General features: G+C 44.0%; 1 protein-coding gene across 1 annotated transcript; it reads right to left on the reverse strand.

Moving 5' to 3' along the window:
- Nucleotides 1-20950: 20950 nt before the first annotated feature.
- On the reverse strand, nucleotides 20951-22383 carry LOC119337471. The gene has a single exon (XM_037609622.1). It carries the CDS (start codon nucleotides 22364-22366, stop codon nucleotides 20951-20953), a length of 1416 nt encoding a protein of 471 aa, XP_037465519.1. The 5' UTR covers nucleotides 22367-22383.
- Between the last annotated feature and the right edge of the window lie 3129 nt (nucleotides 22384-25512).

The following is a 25512-nucleotide window of genomic DNA, read 5'->3' on the forward strand; positions in this document are numbered from 1 at the left end:
CGGCTGCGGTTCTCACATAGTTGGCTCCGGACGAGCCACTATTATACTCCCTATGGGAACAACTTTGATCATTAATGATGCATTGTTGTACCCGAAGTCGACTCGTACTCTTTTGAGCTTTAGAGACATCCGCGCTAATGGTTTCCATCCTGAGACCGATGATGAAAACGGCAAGGAGTGCCTACTCATCACAAAGCGGGATGCAGGTGGTAAACATGTTATCGAAAGGATTCCTTCGTTTGACACAGGGCTATACTACACTAATATAGTAGCATCGCCCGTGTACACTACCCTCATGACCGTCTTTAGAAGCTCTGAACTCTTCTGCCTCTGGCATGATAGGTTAGGCCACCCCGGACTTAGGATGATGAGAAATATAATTAACAACTCGCATGGCCATAATGTTAACGTGAAGAACTTCCCGAATCCCGATGATTTCGTGTGCTCCGCATGCGCTAAGGGGAAGTTAGTCATTAGGCCATCGCCCCTCAAGGTGAGGGATGAAATCCCCGCATTCTTGGAACGTATCCAAGGGGACATATGCGGTCCAATTCAGCCCCTCATGGGGCCGTTTCGGTACTTCATGGTGCTCATTAATGCTTCCTCTAAATGGTCCAATGTTTACCTGATGTTAACACGGAACCATGCCTTTGCAAAGTTGATCTCGCAGATCATACAAATGAGGAATAATTTCCTGGATTATCGTATAAAGTCTATTCGAATGGACAACGTCGGAGAATTTACTTCAAAGGCGTTCGATGATTATTGCATGGCTATGGGAATCAAAGTTGAGCACTCGGTACCACATGTTCATACACAAAATGGACTTGCCGAGGCATTGATTAAAAGAATTAAATTCATTGCCCGCCCGCTCCTTCAGGGTTGTAATTTACCAACTACATGTTGGGGCCACTCGGTGTTACACGCGGCTAATCTCATCAACTTTCGACCGTCGGCCTACAACATCCACTCTCCTGTTCAACTTGCGCAAGGGTCGGCACCGAAAGTTTCCCACCTTCGTAGGTTCGGTTGCCATGTATATGTACCAATACCACCCCCTCAGCGATCGGTGATGGGCCCGCTCCGTAAGTCGGGGATATACGTTGGTTATGAGACTGTGTCCATAATCAGGTATCTGGACCCCCATGACAGGTGACTGTCACACGGCTCGTTTTGCTGATTGCATTTTTGATGAGGATTTTTTCCTGACTTTAGGGGGAGAGAATCAACCCCTTGATGCTAAAAGTCGAGAAATCACGTGGCAAGCCACGGGGATCCACGCTCATGCCCCGCGCACTGCGAGACTGAGAGAGAAGTCCAAAAGATAATAGATTTGCAGTCTTTAGCAAATCAACTGCCTGACCACTTTAGTGACTTAAAGACTGTGACAAAATCACATGTGCACGCGCGCAATGCACCGGAAAGGGTTGAAATACCGAAGAAAAATGCTGGTATACCTACTCCCGTCCAAAGGCCTAAAAGGACGAGAAATCCGGCTTCTCAAATCCCAAGTACTCGGGGACGCCTGACAAAAAAGGATAATAGAGATTTATTACAGCCTGTCGCCAAAGTACCCCAAATTGAAATGGGGAGCCAGTTGAGACCTGGCACAAGTACGGAAAATTCAGTGCATGAAATTCCGGACTTAAACTTTCCCATAGGGGAAACAACCAGTGGAGATGTGAGCACACACATCGGCGCGGGAAATCTAAAGGACCTTGCTCCCATAATGGGAAATTTGGTAGAGCAAGTGTTTGCGCTGGATGCGCTCCATGACGAAATGGCCAAAATTATATATATACGGGGGAGTCCCTGAACCGAGCAACGGTGATTGTCGACATTAACTTTGCCACAAAAATTGCCTCAATCATAGATCTTGACCCTAAGCCTAACATGCTCGCCGATTGCAAGCAAAGGTCGGATTGGAAAGATTGGCAACAGGAAATTACTGCCAAATTATTATCTCTTAACAGAAGTAAGGTGTTCGGACCAGTTTGTCGAACTCCTCCCCACATTCGCCCTGTTGGCCATAGGTGGGTTTTTGTTCGAAAGAGAGATGAAAATAATAAGGTAGTACGGTACAAAGCAAGGCTCATCGCTCAAGGGTTCACTCAACGACCAGGTGTCGATTTTGAGGAGAGTTACTCCCTGGTCATGGATGGAGTTACCTTTAGATACTTGATCTCGATGGCAGTAAACATGGGCTTGAAAATGAAACTAATGGATGTTGTCACTGCTTACCTGTATGGTAACTTGGATTCAAACATATACATGAAGGTTCCAGAAGGTATCCCTGTTCTGAACCATGATAGAGCAAAAAGGGGTCTATACAGTGTTCAACTTCAAAAGGCACTGTACGGACTCAGACAGTCTGGTAGAATGTGGTACAATCGCTTAAGCGATTTCCTTCATCATAAGGGCTACACGAGCAATAAAGATTGCCCATGTGTCTTCATACAGCGATTCCAAGATGGATTCTGTATAATCTCGGTGTATGTGGACGATTTAAACATAATCGGTACACCTGAGGATACTGAGGAAGCGAGTTCCTACCTGATGTTGGAATTCGAGATGAAGGATTTGGGTAAAACCAAGTTCTGTCTAGGTTTGCAACTTGAACATTCCCCTGATGGGATTCTAGTGCACCAGTCGGCCTACACCCAGAAGGTGTTGGAAATATTTGGATTGGATAAGGCATATCCTTCTAAGACCCCGATGGTCGGGAGGTCTTTACAGCCAGACAAGGACCCGTTCAGGCCAAAGGAAGAGGGGGAGGAAACTCTGGGACCAGAGGTTCCTTATCTGAGTGCAGTTGGAGCACTCATGTATCTTGCAAACTGTACACGGCCAGACATTGCGTTTGCCTCAGTTTGCTTGCGAGGTACAGTTCTGAACCTACCAAAAGACATTGGAAAGGTGTCAAGGATGTCTTCCGTTACCTGCAAGGGACCAAAGATCTTGGCCTGTTTTATAAAAGGAATCATGACCTATCTATTATATGGTATGCCGATGCTGGGTACTTATTGGACCCGCATGATTGCAAATTGCAGCTTGGATATGTTTTCCTTTGTGGTGGAACTGCGTTTTCCTGGAAATCATCCAAGCAAACTCTTGTGTCGACTTCCACGAACCACTCAGAAATCATGGCACTATCTGAAGCGTCAAAAGAATGTGTATCGCTTCGGCGGATGATCGGCCACATTCAGCAGACATGTGGGCTGAACAACGTACAAACCCCTACCATTATCTATGAAGATAATGTTGCTTGTGTTCCACAAGTCCAGATGGGTTATGTGAAGAGTAACCTCACAAATCATATTAGTCCCAAGTTCTTCTATGCACATGAGCTGCAGCAGTTGAATGAGGTAAAAGTTTTGCATACTAAGTCCTGTGACAATCTTGCTGATATGTTCACTAAATCATTACCGGCATCAACCTTAGAGAGGCATGTGCGTGGAATCGGTATGATGAGACTTAGAGAGATGCAAGGTTCAGGGGGAGAAACTTCACAAACTCGTCGCTAAAAATGTCAATCCTGATGATCGAGTACTCAACTTGATGGTTGAGTGGATTGTACTCCTTTTCCCTTGAGTGAGTTTTCTCGATGTTTCTCACACGAGGTTTTCGACGAGGCAATTCGTGCAATACAACAACGTATACTGTGTGCTCTTTCTTCATATTTTTCCCCACTGGGTTTTTCGGAGTTTTGAGGCATGGATATACGAATAATTACCCAAGGAGGAGTGCTGGGAAACCGGGGCCACCACAAGGGTGGCGGCGGCTAGCGCATTATCACGCCCAATATGCGATACTATCCTAAAGAGACTCGAAGGTCCCACCAAGGATAGAACCGCATATTGAAACGCTTTTGCAAGGTGAATATCATTACATCAACATTACATAATAGATGGCGATACATACAAAAGGCATACAATGCCACACGAATACAACATCATCATACACAAGAGCACCATCTGACTACGGAGGAAACACAAACAGAAACTCAAACGACATCCACCTTGCTAGCCCAGGCTGCCGACCTGGAACCTATCCCCTGATCGAAGAAGAAGCAGAAGAAGAACTCCAAACAAGTAAACATCGCTCTCGCGTCAAGATCATCGCATAACCTGTACATGCAACTGTTGTTGTAGTAATCTGTGAGCCACGAGAACTCAGCAATCCCATAACCATGGGTATCAAGACTAGCAAAGCTTAATGGGTAAGGAAGGGGTAAAGTGGTGAGGTTGCAGCAGCGACTAAGCATATATGGTGGCTAACATACGCAAATAAGAGCGAGAAGAGAAGCAAAGGAACGGCCGTGAAGCTAACAATGATCAAGAAGTGATCCTGAACTCCTACTTACGTCAAACATAACCCAAAACCGTGTTCACTTCCCGGACTCCGCCAAAAAGAGACCATCACGGCTACACACACGGTTAACGCGTTTTAATTCGGATCTAGTGTCAAGTTATCTACAACCGGACATTAACAAATTCCCATCTGCCACATAACCGCGGGCACGACTCTCGAAAGTTAATACCCTGCAGGGGTGTCCCAACTTAGCCCATGCATGATAAGCTCTCGCGATCAAGGAAGGATATTCCTTCTCTCGGGAAGACCCGATTAGTCTCGGAATCCCGGTTACAAGACATTTTGACAATGGTAAAACAAGACCAGCAAAGCCGCCCGATGCGCCGACAATCCCGATAGGAACTGCACATATCTCGTTCTCAGGGCAACACCGGATAAGTCAAGCTACGAGTAAAACCAGACCTCGAGTTTCCCCAAGGTGGCCCCGCAGGCTGCTCGGTTCGGACCAGCACTTAGAGAAGCACTGGCCCGGGGGGGGCTAAAATAAAGATGACCCTTGGGTTAATTACTCCCAAGGGAAAGGTAATAGGTGGTAGGCAAATGGTAAAACCAATGTTGGGCCTTGCTGGAGGAGTTTTATTCAAAGCGAACTGTCAAGGGGGTCCCACAAATCACCCAACCGCGTTAGGGACGCAAAATCCGGAAACATAATACCGATATGACGGAAACTAGGGCGGCAAGAGTGGAACAAAACACCAGGCATAAGGCCAAGCCTTCCAACCTTTACCAAGTATATAGATGCATTAATAATATAAGAGATATTGTGATATCCCAACATAATCCTGTCCACCATGGAGCAATCTTCAACTTCACCTGCAACTAACAACGCTATAAGAGGGGCTGAGCAAAGCGGTAACATAGCCAAACAACGGTTTGCTAGGAAGGGTGAAAAAGATTAGAGGCTGACATGGCAAATTGGGAGGCTTGAAGAACAAGTGATAGGTAGCGCAGCAAAGCGATAGAACGAAGCAACTAGCATAACAATGATAGTAGTGAGATCCAAGGTGACGGTCATCTTGCAAACATCTAAACAACATGCTACAGCAGCTCAACATGATAACAAAAGGCATTGGCGTGATGTACAGGTAACACATGACAAAACATGAACACTGAGCTATCTCCAGAAATCACTAGAACATTCTCAAAAACACATGGTAAGATTGCAAATAATAACAGTTTCAGACTTAGCAGAACTAACATCAGGTTGCAATGTTTAGAGCCATCAAACAACATGCTACAGGAACATATCATAGAAACTTAAGGCACGGCATGATACTACTAAAAGTATAGAACAAAAGTCATTTACTGACCATGCGCCAAAAAGGATCAGAAGATATGATGGCACCCATGTAAACGTGGCAAATGATATGACAGATTCAAACATAGCAGGAACAATGATAAGTAGGCATGTTCGTGAGCTTGTACCACTCATCACGGAGCAACACATGGCATGACAAGGTGACAAATAGTAAGAATACACATTTATGAAGCTAAGCATGGCAAGAGCAAGTTCATAGGGTGCATGGAGCACTAGCAAAACACATGGCAAAACTGATCTTAATGTTAACAGGCTTACATCAACATTATTTAGCAACTTTGGAGCATCATATGAACAATCTACAGCAAGCTATAAATGCAACCAGGGGCATGGATGGATAGAGCATGACATGTATAACAAAACATACTTGTGAACATCTCCATATTATGCATAGAATGACTTGTAGCAGCAGGTTTACATAGCATCACGAAATAACAGATTCAGCCTAGCAAAACAATAACAGCAAGTACCCTACTTAACAAGCTCGATGTACTCACTACAAGAAGCACAAAAATACATGGAATGATCCACTGTGAAGATGGCATGATGTAGTTCAAAACACATGTAGAGCTCATGCTCACAGGATGCACACACAAAATGCAACGAAAAAGACAAATCACCTAGTTATAACAGTTTCAGCAGATTAACATCATATAGCACTCTTGCAATGATGATTCAGGAGTCAAGACGAACTCAAACAAGCATGACACAATGGAATGAAATGTAGAGCATCTCTCAGTGAACATTGTGATATATCATGCACGCAAAACGGAGAAGCATGCAAGGAGATATGATGCGATGAACAGAGCCACATAATGTGAGAATTTCGGGACTTAGAGAAATTAGAGGGGGGAAAGTCAACCTTCGAATTTTGAATCTGGATCTGGGGCCTCGGGCACGGACTTCGAGGCGGCTGGAGTAGCTCGCCGGAGATGGCGGTGGGGAGGCGGCCGGTGAGGTCGGAAGAGGAGCGGAGGCCACCAGTGAGGAGCGGCGAGCTCCGGGCGGTGAGGAGGCGCTGGCCGGCGCAGGGCTGGACGCCGGTGGGGCGCGGGCGGAACCCGGCGGGGCGCGGGGCGAAACCTAGCGGCGGATGGCGGGCGGGCGGATCCGGCCGGGAGGAGCGGCGGCGGCGTAGCCCGGGGGTGAGGCGCGGCGGCGAGGGCGCTCGTCGACGGCGGCCGGCTGCGGGTGCAGGATCCGGCGAGGTTCCCTGGGAGTGGTGGCGGAGGCGCTCGCCGGCGAGGGGCAGCGGCTCCGGCAACGCTCGGGAGGAGCCAAGCGGAGGGGCACGCGGGACGGACGGGCGGCCGCGCCTGGGCCCGGCGGGCCACAGCGGCGGGAGAGACGACGTTGGACAGGTGGCGGCGCGCGGTTGGAGGAGAGGGGCGGAGGGGCGACGTGGCGCGCCGTGATTGGCCAAAGCGACGTGGAGGCGGTGGTGGACGTGTCCAGCGGCGCAAGGAGGGTGAGGGCTAGGGTTCATCTGCGCGAAAATTCGGGGGGAGGTGTATTTATAGGTAGAGGGAGCTAGGAGAGTCTAAATGAGGAGCGCTTTTCGCCCACACGATCGTGATCGAACGGCCGAGTGCATGGAGGGGGTTTGGATGGGCTCATGGGCTGTGGTGAAGAGGGGCTGGGCTGCAAAGAGAGGGGGTTTCGGGCTACGTGGTTAATGTTGGGGCGTCAAACGGACTCCGAATGTGACGGAAATTGACAGGCGGTCTACCTACTCTAAAACAACACCGCACGCCAAGTTTCATCCCATTCCGAGAACATTTTTATCCCGCTCACGAAACAAGGTCTAAGAGGGGCGACGGGGCACGGCGAGAGTGTGGTCGGGCTCAGAACAGACAACAGAGAGAACCGGTGGAACCCGAACGGATGCAAGTTTTGGAAAACATGCAGATGAAATGCAGATGATTACATGGCAAAATGCAAGACGCAAGCACATGACAATGGAAACGAAGGCGAAAAACTGGAAGACACCTGGCGCATCAAATCCGGGGCGTTACAACTCTCCTCTCGAGATCTTAGGAACGAGACAGAAGGGGAAAACGGTTGAGGTGAAACAAGAACTCAAAAGAAGAAGCAAAGAATCGAGAGCACTCGAGAACAAGAGAGGAACGACGAGAATGACGAGAATCGAAAGCTCACGGAATTAGATAGACAATGAAACCACTCCGGTTAGAACAAGATAAGAAACGAATAATACTGAAAGGATTTAGGTAGCACTCCGGCTGAAACATGAAGGAATAGAACACAAACTTTAGAGGATGGAATGATACTTGATGAAGACATGAGACAAAACCTCTGGAAAGAATTGAAAGAGTTGAATGAAAAGAACGGAGAAGAAAATGACAACTTGTGCCATGAATGAAATTGAAAGCATCTTTAGAAGGAAGGTTTAAACGGAGTTGTTGAGAAAATCAACAACGAAAATAATAAGCTTGTTGTGGTCTTATAGGTAATATCTCAAGATCATAAGGTGATAACCGGCCACAAACGGAAAAGATTGAATAGCTGAGAAGAATGAAGAAATGCAAAACTCCACTTCAAAAGAAAACAAATACTTATTTGCACTTCGAGACGCGAGAAGAAAAGATACTTGAACTCCACCAACAAAATCTTGATGAACTCTTGAAGAATGAATTAAACCATGAAGAACCACCATGAAGAACTCCGGTGACAAAAAGGATGATGAGATAGAATGAAGGATGGAAGAATAAGATGATCCTTGCGATGATTTAGATAGAGGTTCCAACGAAATGGCCGAGGAAATTGAACTCCGGAAAAGAAAAAATGGAAACACTTTAAATCGAGAATGTGATAAGATGAACAAACTCCAAAAAGAAGAGATTAACCCACTTGAAGAAAGAAGAATAAGAATTATGTTATGCTTATCCTTCACCAATCAAATTGATGAGAAACCATGGATTTGCATACTACTTATTTGCATTGGAAAAGATTAAGGGGGGGATATAGCACAAAAACTGAGAAAGTCTTCATGAACCACCGGTAGGATTTGAAAGAACGAATGGATTAAAATGATAATCAAGGAAAATAATCTTGAACGAACCACCGTAAGAATTTGAAAATGACTGATGAAAGAGACTGAATCACCGGGAAGAATTAGAAGAACCAATATGCTAGAGGGGATTTAGATGCAAAAGAACAAAGAGATCATGAGCTGATTAAAGAACACTTAAACGAAGCACCGGGATAATTGGTAGCTGAAATGTGAGGACAAGAATTCTTCTGGAATGATGGCCTTCGGAGGAAAGAAATGGAAACAACTCATGAAATGCTCCGGATGGGTGAAAAGAATTCTCACAATCGAAAATAGTTATGAGAGGATGGCATCAAGCTTGAACTACGCATCTTTGGAAGAACGGGTAAGGATTTAAGAGGAACTCTTCTTTGGTCTTCTATGTTGAGCATGACGATGAGAAACACCACCATGAATTGTTGAGATACTCTGGGAGAAAATTAGAAATGTTGAACCAACAATGAAAAGAATTTGAAAGATCTTGGAGAAGGACATATGATTTATGATAATCCATTCTTACGTCAAACTTGGAATAGAATTTGAGAGTAACTCCGGGGAGGTTAGAAGAGTCAGGTAAGATCCTGGGAAAAAACCTGTGGGTTAGGGCCCACTCAGAAGATACACCGTTGAACGATTTAGAAGAGGGATTGCACCGGTAGAACTAAATGACTTGAATGAGATAATAATCTCCAAATAGCTTGAACAGATTAAGAATGGAAAACACGAATCTTCTGAGATATCTTCAACACTCCGGGTACGAATAGAGAGAGGTGAACGATTATGAGATGCACCGGCACGGGATAGCATTTGAAATGAGGAAAAGAGATATGATCAACACCGAAAGCTTGAGTTAAATCCACCGAAAAAGAATACAAGAATGAAGAATGATGAACTTGAAGCTCATGAGCATCTTCAAAAGGGATCACCGGATCAGAACATTGATGGAAAAGAATGGAGAGACTTCCCATCAGTAAAAGGATACATGATTAAGAAATTTGAGTCCTTGAAGAAAAAGGGTTGGAGGGCAGGAAAACAAAGGCAACTTGGGGACGGATGAAACGAACAACGTTGGGAAACTGAGAGATGATCTTGCGAATGTTCAAATGATGGAATCCCTTGAAGAGAAGCATGCCGGTTGGAAAGAATTGGGATGACAATCTCGATGATCACGAAGGATTACCACTCTCATAGAAATATGAGAACACCGCTTAGGAAAGGTATGGAATCAACACTTGACATTGAAGCAACTCAAATACCACAACTCAAAACAAAACAAAGGATTGGCTTGCAGAAATAAGCTAGAACAAATACATATGATAGAGATTTACCCAATCCCATATCATGCATCTATCGGAAAGATATTCTAGGAGCTACTTGAATTCCCACCTATAAAACTCCCGAAACTTTCTGGTTATGCAATCTGGTGTTGGGGATACAGGGGAAGCAATATATCTCACCCAAACTAACAATCCCTACATCCAGCTGTATCCATCCGTCAACACATAACCAAGAAAAGTCCGGAAACCGTGTACCTCAACCTTCGAAAAGCATCCATTATATGAGCTATGGCAATACTCCCGAACTCCCCAGTACTGGGTGGCGTCGAGGTTATCTCACCAACAACTGCATAAAAGAGATTTCGATGTCAGCAAAACTCAGGTATTCCAGAACTGCAACGATAAAATTATGACGACAACACCTCGGAGCTCAATCCCCGGGACACTGCCACAACCCCTAAATGTCAGGAGGCACCAAGAACAATGTTCTCATCATAAGAATATCAAAACGATCCCAAGATACCCGCGTGATCCTAAAAAAAATTAGTGAAAAAAATTGAGGAGAGGAAAGACAAAACATCTACGTCAGGAGACCTCACAAGAGCGACGAAGGGACTGAGGAGTAAAAAGAATCCTACTCTCCGATATATATAATCCTAAGACTCAAGACATTTTGTTCTAGACTTAACAACGGCCAACAATCAAGGGGCTCCTATGGTCGGTCGAGGCTCTGATACCAACTTGTCACGCCCAATATGCGATACTATCCTAAAGAGACTCGAAGGTACCACCAAGGATAGAACCGCATATTGAAATGCTTTTGCAAGGTGGATATCATTACATCAACATTACATAATAGATGGGGATACATACAAAAGGCATACAATGCCACACGAATACAACATCATCATACATAAGAGCACCATCCGACTACGGAGGAAACACAAACAGAAACTCAAACGACATCCACCCTGCTAGCCCAGGCTGCCAACCTGGAACCTATCCCCTGATCGAAGAAGAAGCAGAAGAAGAACTCCAAACAAGTAAACATCGCTCTCGCGTCAAGATCATCGCATAACCTGTACCTGCAACTGTTGTTGTAGTAATCTGTGAGCCACGAGGACTCAACAATCCCATAACCATGGGTATCAAGACTAGCAAAGCTTAATGGGTAAGGAAGGGGTAAAGTGGTGAGGTTGCAGCAGCAACTAAGCATATATGGTGGCTAACATACGCAAATAAGAGCGAGAAGAGAAGCAAAGGAACGGTCGTGAAGCTAACAATGATCAAGAATTGATCCTGAACTCCTACTTACGTCAAACATAACCCAAAACCGTGTTCACTTCCCGGACTCCGTCGAAAAGAGACCATCACGGCTACACACACGGTTGATGCATTTTAATTCGGATCTGGTGTCAAGTTATCTACAACCGGACATTAACAAATTCCCATCTGCCACATAACCATGGGCACGGCTCTCGAAAGTTTATACCCTGCAGGGATGTCCCAACTTAGCCCATGATAAGCTCTCGCGATCAACGAAGGATATTCCTTCTCACGGGAAGACCCGATCAGTCTCGGAATCCCCGTTACAAGACATTTCGACAATGGTAAAACAAGACCAGCAAAGCCGCCCGATGCGTCGACAATCCTGATAGGAGCTGCACATATCTCATTCTCAGGACAACACCGGATAAGTCAAGCTACGAGTAAAACAAGACCTCGAGTTTCCGCAAGGTGGCCCCGCAGGCTGCTCGGTGCGGACCAACACTTAGAGAAGCACTGGCCCGGGTGGGGGGGCTAAAATAAAGATGACCCTTGGGTTAATTACTCCCAAGGGAAAGGTAATAGGTGGTAGGAAAATGGTAAAACCAATGTTGGGCCTTGCTGGAGGAGTTTTATTCAAAGCGAACTGTCAAGGGGGTCCCATAAATCACCCAGCCGCGTTAGGGACGCAAAATCTGGAAACATAATACCGATATGAAGGAAACTAGGGCCGTAAGAGTGGAACAAAACACCAGGCATAAGGCCGAGCCTTCCACCCTTTACCAAGTATATAGATGCATTAATAATATAAGAGATATTGTGATATCCCAACATAATCCTGTCCACCATGGAGCAATCTTCAACTTCACCTGCAACTAACAATGCTATAAGAGGGGCTGAGCAAAGTGGTAACATAGCCAAACAACGGTTCGCTAGGAAGGGTGAAAAAGGTTAGAGGCTGACATGGCAAATTGGGAGGCTTGAAGAACAAGTGATAGGTAGCGCAGCAAAGCGATAGAACGAAGCAACTAGCATAGCAATGATAGTAGTGAGATCCAAGGTGACGGTCATCTTGCAAACATCTAAACAACATGCTACAACAGCTCAACATGATAACAAAAGGCATTGGCATGATGTACAGGTAACACATGACAAAACATGAACACTGAGCTATCTCCAGAAATCACTAGAACTTGCTCAAAAACACATGGTAAGATTGCAAATAATAACAGTTTCAGACTTAGCAGAACTAACATCAGGTTGCAATGTTTAGAGCCATCAAACAATATACTACAGGAACATATCATAGAAACTTAAGGCATGGCATGATACTACTAAAAGCATAGAACAAAAGGCCTTTACTGACCATGCACCAAAAAGGATCAGAAGATATGATGGCACCCATGTAAACGTGGCAAATGATATGACAGATTCAAACATGATAGGAAAAACGATAAGTAGGCATGTTGGTGAGCTTGTACCACTCACCACAGAGCAACACATGGCATGACAAGGTGACCAACAGTAAGAATACACATTTATGAAGCTAAGCATGACAAGAGAAAGCTCATAGGATGCATGGAGCACTAGCAGAACACATGGCAAAACTGATCTTAATGTTAACAGGCTGACAGCAACATTATTTAGCCACTTTGGAGCATCATATGAACAATCTACAGCAAGCTATAAATGCAACCAGGGGCATGGATGGATAGAGCATAACATGTACAACAAAACATCCTTAGTGAACATCTCCATGTTATGCATAGAATGACTTGTAGCAGCAGGTTTACATAGCATCACGAAATAATAGATTCAGCCTAGCAAAACAGTAACAGCAAGTACCCAATTTAACAATCTCGATGCACTCACTACAAGAACCACAAAAATACATGGAATGAACCACTGTGAAGATGGCATGATGTAGTTCAAAACACATGTAGAGCTCATGCTCATAGGATGCACACACAAAATGCAACGAAAAAGACAAATCACCAAGTTATAACAGTTTCAGCAGATTAACATCATATAGCACTCTTGCAACGATGATTCAGGCATCAAGATGAACTCAAACAAGCATGACACAATGGAATGAAATGTAGAGCATCTCTCAATGAACATTTTAATATATCATGCACGCAAAACGGAGAAGTATGCAAGGACATATGGTGCAATGAACAGAGCCACATAATGTGAGAATTTAGGGACTTGGAGAAAACAGAAGGGGGAAAGTCAACCTTCGAATTTTGGATCTGGATCTGGGGCCTCGGGTACGGACTTCGAGGCGGACGGAGTAGCTCGCCGGAGATGGCGGTGGGGAGGCGGCCGGCGAGGTCGGAAGAGGAGGGGAGGCCACCGGCAAGGAGCGGCGAGCTCCGGGCGGTGAGGAGGCGGTGGCCGGCGCGGGGCGGAACCCGGCGGCGGATGGCGGCGGCGGGAGGATCCGGCCGGGAGGAGCGGCGGCGAGGGCGCTCGTCGGCGGCGGGCGCCGGCGGGTGCGGGATCCGGCGAGGGTCCCTGGGAGCGGCGGCGGAGGCGCTCGCCGGCGAGGGGCAGCGGCTCCGGCGGCGCTCGGGAGGAGCCAAGAGGAGGGGCGCGCGGGGCGGACGGGCGGCCGCGCGGGCCTGGGCGGGCCGCGCCCGGGCCCGGCGGGCTGCGGCGGCGGGAGAGACGACGTTGGACAGGTGGCGGCGCGCGGTTGGAGGAGAGGGGCGGCGGGGCGACGTGGCACGCCGTGATTGTCCAGAGCGACGTGGAGGCGGCGGTGGACATGTCAGGCCGCCGGGCGGACATGTCCGGCGGTGCGAGGAGGGAGAGGGCTAGGGTTCATGTGCGCGAAAATTCGGGGGGGGGGTGTATTTATAGGTAGAGGGAGCTAAGAGAGTCCAAATAAGTAGCGGTTTTCGCCCACACGATCATGATCGAACGACCGAGAGCATGGAGGGGGTTTGGATGGGCTCATGGGCTGTGGTGAAGAGGGGCTGGGCTGCAAAGAGAGGGGGTTTCGGGCTACGTGGTTAACCGTTGGGGCGTCAAACGGACTCCGAATGCGACGAAAATTGATAGGCGGTCTACCTACTCTAAAACAATACCGCACGCCAAGTTTCATCCCATTCCAAGAACATTTTTATCCCGCTCACGAAACAAGGTCTGAGAGGGGCGACGGGGCACGGCGAGAGTGTGGTCGGGCTCAGAATGGACAACGGAGAGAACCGGTGGAACCCGAACGGATGCAAGTTTTGAAAAATATACAGATGAAATGCAGATGATGACATGGCACAATGCAACACGCAAGCACATGACAATGGCAACGAAGGCGAAAAACTGGAAGACACATTATTTTTCTTTGATTTCCTTAGTTTTTTTGTTTTCATTGTTCTTTCATTTTTCCTTTTTTTCTTATTTGTTTTCATTCTACATTTTTGGTATAAATCAAGAAATATTTTTCTAATGCATGATTAACATTTTTCAAATACAAGTTTAAAATTTTTATTACATGGTCAAGGTTTTTTCCATACAAATTTTCAACTTGATTGGCAATGTTTAAATACAAGATTAATATTTTTGGAGTACATGCTCAACATTTTTATATACAAATTTTAATATTTTTCAAATCTTTGATTACATTTTCAATTACCAGATCACTAGTTTAATACATCGTCAACATTTTTTCTATACATACTTAACATGTTTTTCACAAATGCTTGATTATTGTTTTTAAATACAATTTTAACATTTCCGATACATGGTCCACATTTTTTCTATACACATTTATGATTTTTCAAATACAAGTTTATTTTTTTTAATATATGGTAAAAAATCTGTACACATTTAACATTTTTTAATGCATAATCAACATTCTTTTATACAAATTTAACATTCTTTTAATACATGGTCAACATTTTATTCAAAAGCTTGATTAAGTTTTTTAAATACATGATCAACTTTTTTGACACACTTTGTATAGGTTTTTATACATTTTTCGTATACATGGTCAATATGTTTTCTATACAGATTTAACATTTTTCAATTGCATGATTAATATTTTTCAAAACATTATGTAAAGTATATTTTTTTAAATATATGTTTAGAATTTTTGAAAGTGTAAAAAATGTAAAATAAATAAAAAATGTGAAAAAACAGAACATGAAAACGAGGTTGTGGCCTCCAGCGAACTTGGGTCGGCCCATCTCGAGCTGCACGCGGGGGTTCCCTCTGTGCGTCCCAGAGATATCAAGGGGGAACTCCTAGTCAGCGCCTTCAGCGCCGCGCAGGCTAACCGGCGCCTGCAACCGCGGCTAGATGGGCCGGCCACAACGGCGCAGCGCGAAAAAAGGCGGCTGAAAAAATTGCTCTCCATCAGGATCGATCTTGCACCCTCATGCTTCCATAGAGCGATGCTAACCACTCGACCAGCCCAGTTGTAGTGCTTCTTTAGAGCATGAACGTTTTAAAGAATAGAAATATAGAGGCACTATTAATTTTGCATTACAATATAGCATTTAGATTTTCCAATTATTTAAAAGCGTGTGCACATATTACAAATGAAGTTCATGCACATGCAAAAAAAAATCGCATATTCAAAAAATAGTTCACCAAATCAAAAAAAATCATGTGTTCAAAATAAAGTTCACAGATTCAAAAGGGTTCATCGATTTTCAAAAAATGTCCATCAAACAATAAAATTAGTTCATCAATTCGAGTAAAAAAAGTTCATCGAATTTGAAAAAAGTTCACCGCATTTGGAAAAAGTTCATCCAAATTGAAAAAAGTTCATGTATTCAAAAACAGGTTCACAGATTCAAAAGAGTTCATCGATTTTTAAAAATATTCATCGAACAATGAAAGTAGTTCATCGATTTGAATAAAATAAGTTCATTGAATTTGTAAAAAGTTCATCAATTTGTAAAAAGTTCATCGGATTTGAAAAAAGTTCATCAATTTGTAAAAAGTTCATCGGATTTGAAAAAAGTTCATCAAATTTGAAAAAAGTTCATTAACGTTGAAAAAAAGTTCATCGATTTTGAGAAAAAATTCAAAAAATGAAAAAAGTTCATCGATTTTGAAAAATAAGTTCATCAATTTTGAAAAAAGGTTCAAGAGTTTCAAAAAACAGTTCATGGATTTTGAAAACAAGTTCATGTATTTGAGAAAATAATTACGAATTTGGAAAAAGAAAGAAGAAAAAAACAGAGAAAAAAGAAAAAGAAAGAAAAAAGGAAGATAGAAATGGGTGAAAAACGTGTTTGTTATCACAGTTAGTGAGGTAGCCGGGTTGGTCATCCCACGATAACTGATAACCAGCGGCGCAGGGTTTGAATCCTAGCTCGCACTTTATTTTTGCAGTTTTCCATAGAGTTTAGAAAGTGAAATAAAAATGAAAGATGGGCCAGCCCACGAGATCCTGCTGCAGGCGCCGGTTAGTAAAAACCGGCGCCTGCAGCGCTACTGTGCGCCCTGGATATGCCAAGGCGGCCTCTTCTTGCGTGAAACTACGGCCAGACCCAAGCGCAAGAAGCTTCTGGGCTTTTTGCGTCTATGGTTTTGAAATTTCCTCTGTATTATGGGGTCACGCCTAATAATATCTGAACATCCAACTCGCTCGTATTGGGTTACTGCGGGTATTGGGAGCTTGCGAAACACAAAAGCTTACAACTATTTCTTGGTGTTATTTGCCAAGTAAATATTGAGCTGGGGATGAATATCAATGGTTTTGTGCCAGACCAGAGCACATACAAACGTTGACAGATCTGATGTCGTGTGCAAGGGAAAACGGCTTGAATTAGTGCTACACATGATAAAAGAGATGAGAGTCAATTGTCTGATCTGACAACAAGCAACATGCTGATACATTTGCTTTGCCCAATTCATCGGTTTGAGGAAGCATTTACTGAGTTTGAGCTGCACTGGGCGACACATGTTTACTTCTGAAACTGTAGTTTCTTTACTTCCTTTGATTTGACTTGGTTGTCTGTTCATATTATATGTTGCACGGCTGCTTGCCCTATACATGCTGGTGAGCTCAATCCAAATTCCTTCAATCTGTGGACGGGGTTGATGCACTGAGACTGTAATTATTTTGTCCAAATCCCTAATTTGATATGCTGCTTTATTTAAATTCTAGAAGTCCCATTGTAAGCCTGACATGGTATAGCATGCAAAAATAGTTTAGTCGTTATCTAATTGCTGTTAGGTTTTCTCTTCTCTATTTGAAAGCTATAATCTTGTGAGGATTGGTTGACTCTACCTTTTTTGTTGCCTGCTACAAATTGTGTATTGTTTTGTCCATCGTCTGTTGCATTTTGCACTTTGATTGGAATATGAAATATCTGGAATGGTTGAACAGTTGGTAACTACTAGCACTGCCATGGTAGACACACACGGTTCTGTTCTGGCCAAGTTGCTTAGAGCAGACAGTTTTGTTATTAATTTCCATGGGCTAATACCAATGTGATGTACAGGTAACTTTTATGTCTGGCCAAGAGCTACCCTCAACGTCCTTACAGACTTGAGATCCATGACTAAGAGCTCTCCCCAATGTATGTTGGTACTGCTCTGCCCATAAACAAGCTTATCGATGCCCAATTTCGATCTGTTTTCCATCCACATATATTGTTCTCTCAATTAGTATTACAAATTAGCGTTTGCTTTCACTAAAATTAGGTAAAATTTGAAGTCTCAAAATCCAAAATTATTTCCGGAATATGCAAAATTTCCAAAATTTCACATATTCTTGTTTCCTAAATTAAAAATCTTGGACAGGATGATGATTTTCCTGATAGCAATTTCAATGACGAAAATGAAATACGAACTGTTAGGATGATGCAATATTTCACTTTCTTCTTTGAAATTGCATCGTGCATTTCACTGATTTGGTTTTGCATGGATTTACACAAATATTTGCTTCCATTGAGCATCATGTGCAGAGGTAATTCTCCAATTGAAAGCAAGTTTGATTCTTTTTGAGAAATCAAAGAAGTTTATTTTGATCCAAATTCAACAATAGAATTTTGACCACTCTTTGTGTATCTACGAAGTGCCATATATTCGATCCATCATCTGATAAAAACTTTATAAGCCAAATGTTACATATTTAAATAGTATCATTTTCACTTTTTCAAGGATTAGTGTCGCAACCCAGCGATTTCACACCAAAAGGGAACATAAGGGAGAGTCGGAAGCAAATTGACTGGTAGTTACGACATGTAAACTCTCAAATAGCACGCAAACTCAAATTTATTTTATCATGTCAATTGCAACACACGGTCTGTTTTGCATGTAGAATTTTCATGAACTGCGGATGTGTTTTGCAAATAGATATGGATACACGTCAAAGTTTCTCCTATTGTGACGCATGAGCACTGATGTTACGTTGGCTACAAATGATATGGGACCAGAAAGGAGCAATGTTGGAGTTGGGGAGCTAGGGTTTGGAGTTGGTGCAAGTCACGACGATTGGAGGAAGGTGTTGAAGTACCATTCCTAATCTTGCCTAACACAAACAAATAGGTTTTGCTTGCTATCATTGTTACTCCAGATTTATCTGCCCGGCGACTTAATTCAAATTTGTTCACAATATTATTTATTTTCATTTATTTTAAAGTTGAACAAAGTTGGCTTGGGATCACATCTCATGTTTCAAAATGGCATCCTGAAGAGACCTACACTCAATCGATCCATGAACGTCATGTTAAAACAGAGGACGGTTCACATAAGAAGGTCTTGAAATGCTTATCATTTTAGAGACATGTGCTATTTTTTCATCTCCCGTTGCAATGCACGGGCATGTTTACTAGTCCTACGGCTATAGCATCATTCACAGAATTACTCTATATATAACATCCAAAGCATCAACATCACACATTACATCATCCAAAGCAACATAGCATCATCTAAAGGAACATAACATCATCCACATATAAGTACCAACTAAAGCAACTACAGAACATGAAACCAACTATAAGGAAGAAGGTTGTCGGCCGACGAGCACCGCCCACCGCCGGAACCCGATGTCCACCTACAAATAGCATCATCACTACAAAATGAAGAATCACAACTGTTTAGCATGGCATTTTGTCTAGTTCTAAGTTTGCGGCTTCGAAAATGTTCTAACTGTGAAAAATTGCATCTTGAGAGTAGGGGACTTAGAAAAGAGGTGATCCACGGCTCGAGGTAGAAGTACGACCAGCATCACCACCTGGGTTATGAACTGGGTGGCAGGGTTCCGTGAAGCAGGATTACCATCACCAAGAGCAGAAGAACCACCACCTACGTTTGATCCGTGGTTGGATCCCTACATTGTATTCGAAAGAGACATTAAGGAGAGATCTGAAGCTATTTGCTAAAAAATGATAGGTAATTCTTGACTAGGTTGGCAATGTACTAATCGGAGTCCCGTCGCCACACACGTGCCAAGAATTCTTCGATCGTCAGCATTACTGGACCGGTCCAGGATTAGGTGGTGGTAGTCCCATTGGTGGTGCCCGAGTCTCATACATATTCTACACGTTAGCTAACAAAGTGAAGATGGAGGTCAAAAATAGTGAAAGCTCAAATTTTAGCTAGCTTGGCTCTAAGTGGTGAAAACTAACTAACCTGCATTTGTTGGGTACGGTAGTCGTCGAGCAAAGTCCGTTTGGCATCGAGTTCTACCTCTTGACGATAAGCATCTAGATACCTAAAGTAGGCCTAAAATTTGACGCAATGGATCTAATCAGCATAGCCATGCAGGAAAGGAAAGTGTGAAAGAGGGTGAAAAGGAGAGATGCTTACCTCTTCCTCTCTGGACAGGCTAGGACGTGCCCGGGATGGGTTTGCCGCACTCGCGCCAGTGGTGGAAGTCCGGAGTTGTACATAGCTGATGGTGGACTGCATCACGCCATGAAGAACCCCGGAGCGGCCATGTGGCCTGCCGAGTCCGGACATAACCACCGCTGCCTGTTAGTCTCCGACCGTGTGGGATCAGCTCCATCCAGATTCCGCTCACTAAACGCAGCCTTATAGTTTGTTAGTAGCATGATCAGACTTGATTTTCAGGTTTTGATGAGCACAAGCAATAAAAGGTAAAATGATGATCTGTTTTCACCCGCAAAAAAATAATGATAATCTGTTTTGGGAGAATATGTTGATCCTGCCCATCATTTCCTTACATACTTCCATTTACAAGAAGGTGACACAGCAAAATAAACAGCAAAATAAAAGGTAAAATGGAAGTATGTAAGGAAATGTTGGCAAGCGGTACTCCTTGAGAATCAAAGACACCAACAAAAATGTGGCACAGCAAAATAAATAGCTCAGCGAATCAAATTATAATATGGTAACTAAAGTTGCCCGTGTTTCTTTGAGTTTGGTGGTCTACCCGCATCAAAGTGCAGGTGACCTGAGGAGCAAATTTTTGTTTTGCAGTACTGATTCTGAACCAAATATAGATCCATTAACTACCTCTTTTATTTTCTTTAAGTTTGCCTTATATCTAACAGTGCAAGTACACTTCATTATTCCCATACAAAAAAAGTAAACATGTGTTTCCCACATATACAAATATCAAACTCATCAAGCTCCTTCGATGCAATGACATATGTGAATATGTGTTTCCCACACAGACAAATGTCAAACTTATCAGCTCCTTGGTCGCAAATATATGTGTTAATAGACTTGCCATGTTACTACCTATTCGTACAATGACAAGTTCATCACTGTAAGACTGGGTGTTATCCATATGGGACTGGGCCAGCTGCACCAAAGCGGGGATACAATTTCTTCCGTACTGTCATCGTCCAAGTTGAGAACACCTATGTCCCGAGCATTCGTCTTATACTTCCAACTATATTCCTCATCGTCTATGAAATAGACACAATTTTCCTTCAGTTGCGGATATTCTCTAGCACTAAGGTACTGCGACTGGTTATGCCCAAGAAACAGCACGTGATGATGCAAGCCATTCATTTCCACAAGCGCTTTTTTTGCCATATCAACTTTATATAACAAGATTTTTCTAGTTTTAACTATGAGCTCCTCATAACTCGCATCGTCTATGAGTTCATCCTCCCTGCAGACTTGCAGCAGATCGCCCCACGGTGCCTGAACAACATAGCACATGTCACAGCTAATGTAATTGTCAATCTCATCTATAATTATGTTCCTCGTGAAGGTAGGGCCAGTGAGATCAAAAGTATCAATTCTTCCTGTTCCCGTGAATGCATACAATAGATCATGCATGTAGATGCATTGTTTATAGTCCCAACCCGGGGGCAGCAAGGTCCACTTACAATCTCCTATCCTTGCAAACGAAAGCTCACCTTCTGGACCGTCGATGAGAACCACAATGTAGCTCCCTGCCGACGGATCCGGAAAGATAAATGCCCTGACATAGAGGTGGTCACGAAGCTCGTCGGGAGCATGGGTTAACATTTTGGGATCAACCAGTTTGGAGCCTGAGTCCGCACAGTACACTTGCTCGGGCAATCCATACTTAACAATTACTGTACCTGCATCGTCAAAGATTGGCTCTACATAATCGATGGTGATCACCGGCAGGAGAGCAATCTGTTGACCAGTGATCGGATTGATTAGGTGGAGCTCAGACTTGTCATCTGCAGTAACTAGCCAACCATGCGAGGACCCAATCAGATACCTACTGCGGATGGGTGGATCCGGGAGAGTTAGATTGTAGACCCTCTTCTCCGCGAGGCTGTAGAGACAAGCTACGTTCTCACCAGCAGATCCAGAAGTGTAGAGGAGGCAAGGCGTCTGAGGCCGTTTGTACTGCTCAAGCTCGTTGCATAGGCTGGTATACGCAGAGCGCCAGGAGGTGCTGACAGAGGCCGCACGCATGAGGTCAGGTATCTCGAGGAGTGAAAATATTTCCATTAATACATCCTGCGGCAGCTCCGGCAATTTTCTCACCACAGTTTCAGTTTCCATCGACAGTGAGACCTTTCTCACCACAGTTTCAGTTTCCATCGGTGGTGAGACCTTTCTGAATTTCCCCAGTGAATCGGGAGAAAGAGCCAGCAACTTGGGCAAAATTCTCAGGCCAAAATGTGCAAAGCTCACTATCCTGGCTACGCTACAGCAGGCCTCCATTGGAGCAATTGCAAAACTCAGTCTTGTGGGAGAAGAGATGCTTCAGCGGCAAACCAACTTGCCTTGTGTCTAATCTGAGAAGAAGCACACCGTCCTGGCTGCACTTATATAGAGAAGCCTGTCCAAGTCCAACCTCACCTGTGCTCCGATTAGAAGAAGGGGTCCGGATTCGATTAGAGGAAGCGGCTGGAAAAGATCCGAAATTCGAATCCGAGCAGTTACCAAGGGTTCCCGTCGATTGCTCCACTGCGCCTTGGAAGGATGCCGGCCACACACCCCAACGACGGGAGTGGCCCGGAGAACCAGGACTAATTAGCAGCGGAAGGTGGCGGCGAGACGGTGCTTGGCCGCTCCGCCGTGTTTGTCGCAGGCGGCGGCGCTGTGGGGGCAGGCAGTCTTGTGTCGCGTTTGCAGAGGTGAGCGAAGGGGCGTCTTCTTTTGCAACCGAGCGCCATGTGCTCCTCGCGAGATATAAGATTCCTTTTCATAAAAACTAGATCACTGGATGCGCGCGTTGCTGCGCCGGTCTATTTTGACTCATAGTAGTTATGAATATGAAGTAATTTGTATGCAATAGTATGAAGTATTGTGTTTTTTTACTTGTTTTTTATTGCCTTCATTTTCCATTTCCAAAATATGGGTATGTAAATGAAGAGGAATCTGACTGGTTAGCAACAAAGTAGTGTTGCACGCACTGTTATGCATGAAATATGAAAAATTAAATACGAAAAAAGTTTTTGTTATTTAGGAACATCAATGAATTTAACTTTCGGGCTTAAGAAAACATAGCACATATCGCTACTTGTTCTTAAAAGAATAACAAACAAACATATGCAAGAGTAAGTATGTCTGCTTCAGCTGTAAGACCTTTCACTCTATGATATAAAATGAACACATAGCGTCCACAGATAACTTTAGAACAAAATAGGCAAGAAGGAATTCAAGATTTAAGGGTATAACCCAAGTACCCAACTATATGATATGTAACGTTTAAAACATTGAATAACGCCCTTGCAGGTTCTCATGATCTCTTTGAAGGCTGCTTATATCCTGATATTTGAGACACCATTCAAACCCCATATTTAAATCTACATGAGAATTTACTTAAATCAGAAAATGTTATTTTGAGATTTCCCAATATAAACTACTCTAGCGTGGGATGGAAGGAGTATATGTCTAAATTCATACCAATTCTACATTGTCAAAATTTATCTCCAAGCTCAAATGGATGGAAGGAGTATAGCTAATCATGGTTTTTGTAATAAGATTTCTAGTAGTTGGACGGGGGAGCCTCCGGGGCTGCCTAATTCCAAACCTTGTGAACGATGTAACCCTTGTTTAATTTTAATAAAGCTAGCCATGATGGCCTTTCCTCAATTTTTTTTTATCTCCAAGCTATATCCATTCATACTGCTACCCGACCATTCCTCCAGGCCAGCATACATTTCACAATCTTGGACTCCTTGTTTGTTGTTAAGTACTCATGAATTGCCATCTTCACCATCGTGCAGGATATATGGACAAGTTTATTCAAACAACATGAAGCTGAACAACATCCCTACCAAAGCCAAGATATTATGAACAATACAAGAAGATCTATAATATCTGCAACTCCTATTACTCCACATCCCGTGTTAGCATTATGCATTTGACCTCCAACTCGTTTGTAAGACTGAGAAAAGAACACAAAAATCAAATGTTAGAAAAAGCATGCATATGTGAAGAGGCAAGAATATCAACACTGAAGGTATGAAGTAATGTAAAGTGTAAAATAAATGTACATTGTTAATGGTGCAAATGGCTTCATGCAACGAGACAAACATTTATTGTTTGTAAGGTACAACTAATACAACGCACATGAAAAAGCTCAACCTTCCTGCAACACACGGTTAACTACACACTCCTGCCCACCACAGCTCGCAATGCAAAAAAATGGAGTGTACTCTGATGGAGTAAAACACTACACCTGTAACATTCAAATATATATGTAAAAAAACATTCAGATATATTCTGCAGTAGCTTCAGACTGGACACTCAAATCAACATCCATGTAAAAAACATTCAGATATATTCTGCAGTAGCTTCAGACTGGACACTCAAATCAACATCCATGTATTTTCCTTCCTTGCGATAGGTTAACACAGGGATCTCAAGATTCTGTAGCAAATCAAAATTAACCTGATACGCAAAATAGTAATCGCATGCTATCCTCTATGTTGTTGCAAACACATACAGATTCATGAGTGTCGTCCATAGAATGAACTATGCTGGATTTTTGCACACGAAAAGTATGAATCAGACTGTTCTTATTTGCGGAATTGCTTTAGAAATGTTAGCAATTTACTGAAGATGTGCAGCGCAATGCAAGTACCCTGAGTCTGAAAATGTTGTGACTTCTCATGGCCGATGCATGAAATCCGGTTGTAGCTGAGGTTGAGCATGGGCAACTTCGTCAGTTCCCACGATAGATCCAGCGAATGCAGACACTTTGGCAGCGATCTGGATGAGATATGAACTACATGAACATGACACCCAAATTCAGCAACAGAAACTGTCCTATCTAGTTACTGAAAGTCTGAAAGTATAACTGTTTAAAATAGTAGAAATTGACAGTGTTTGATCGACCTTACTGGCTTACAGTGGCAGTGCTTACCGATGCCGGAGAGGTTAACTGCGCGGAGGTTGGAGAAGGGTGGGATCACCACCATGACCTTGATGTGCGCCGTGGAGGAGAAGCCGTTGAGGTACTGGACGATGATGTTGGCTTGGGCGACGTCGGCGGCAGCCGCGCAATGCTTGGTCTTGTCGTGTCCGTTATATTACCCAACGCCACCCCGGCCTCGACGGGACAAGGGTGGGCCACGCAGTTGGCGAGGTCCATGCTCTGGTCGTTGCGACCGTCCTCCTCCTCCTCGAGGATGCGAAGGTAGTCGCGCTCGATCCTGTTCACCTAGTCGCTGACGCGGTCACTCATCCGGCTCCTCGTGCCTGTCCAACGTGCACCCGCCGCCCGGGTGCCTTCATCGCTCAGGCTCGCCGACCAGGGCTGGTGTAGGTTGTGGTGGCACTAGAGGAAGAGCCGCAACCACAGATTCTGGCTCCGCGACGGCAGCACCCCGATGGACGACCACCGAGGCGCCGACCTA

This window comes from Triticum dicoccoides, chromosome 7B (genome assembly GCF_002162155.2).
Source record: "Triticum dicoccoides isolate Atlit2015 ecotype Zavitan chromosome 7B, WEW_v2.0, whole genome shotgun sequence".
NCBI lineage: Eukaryota > Viridiplantae > Streptophyta > Magnoliopsida > Poales > Poaceae > Triticum > Triticum dicoccoides.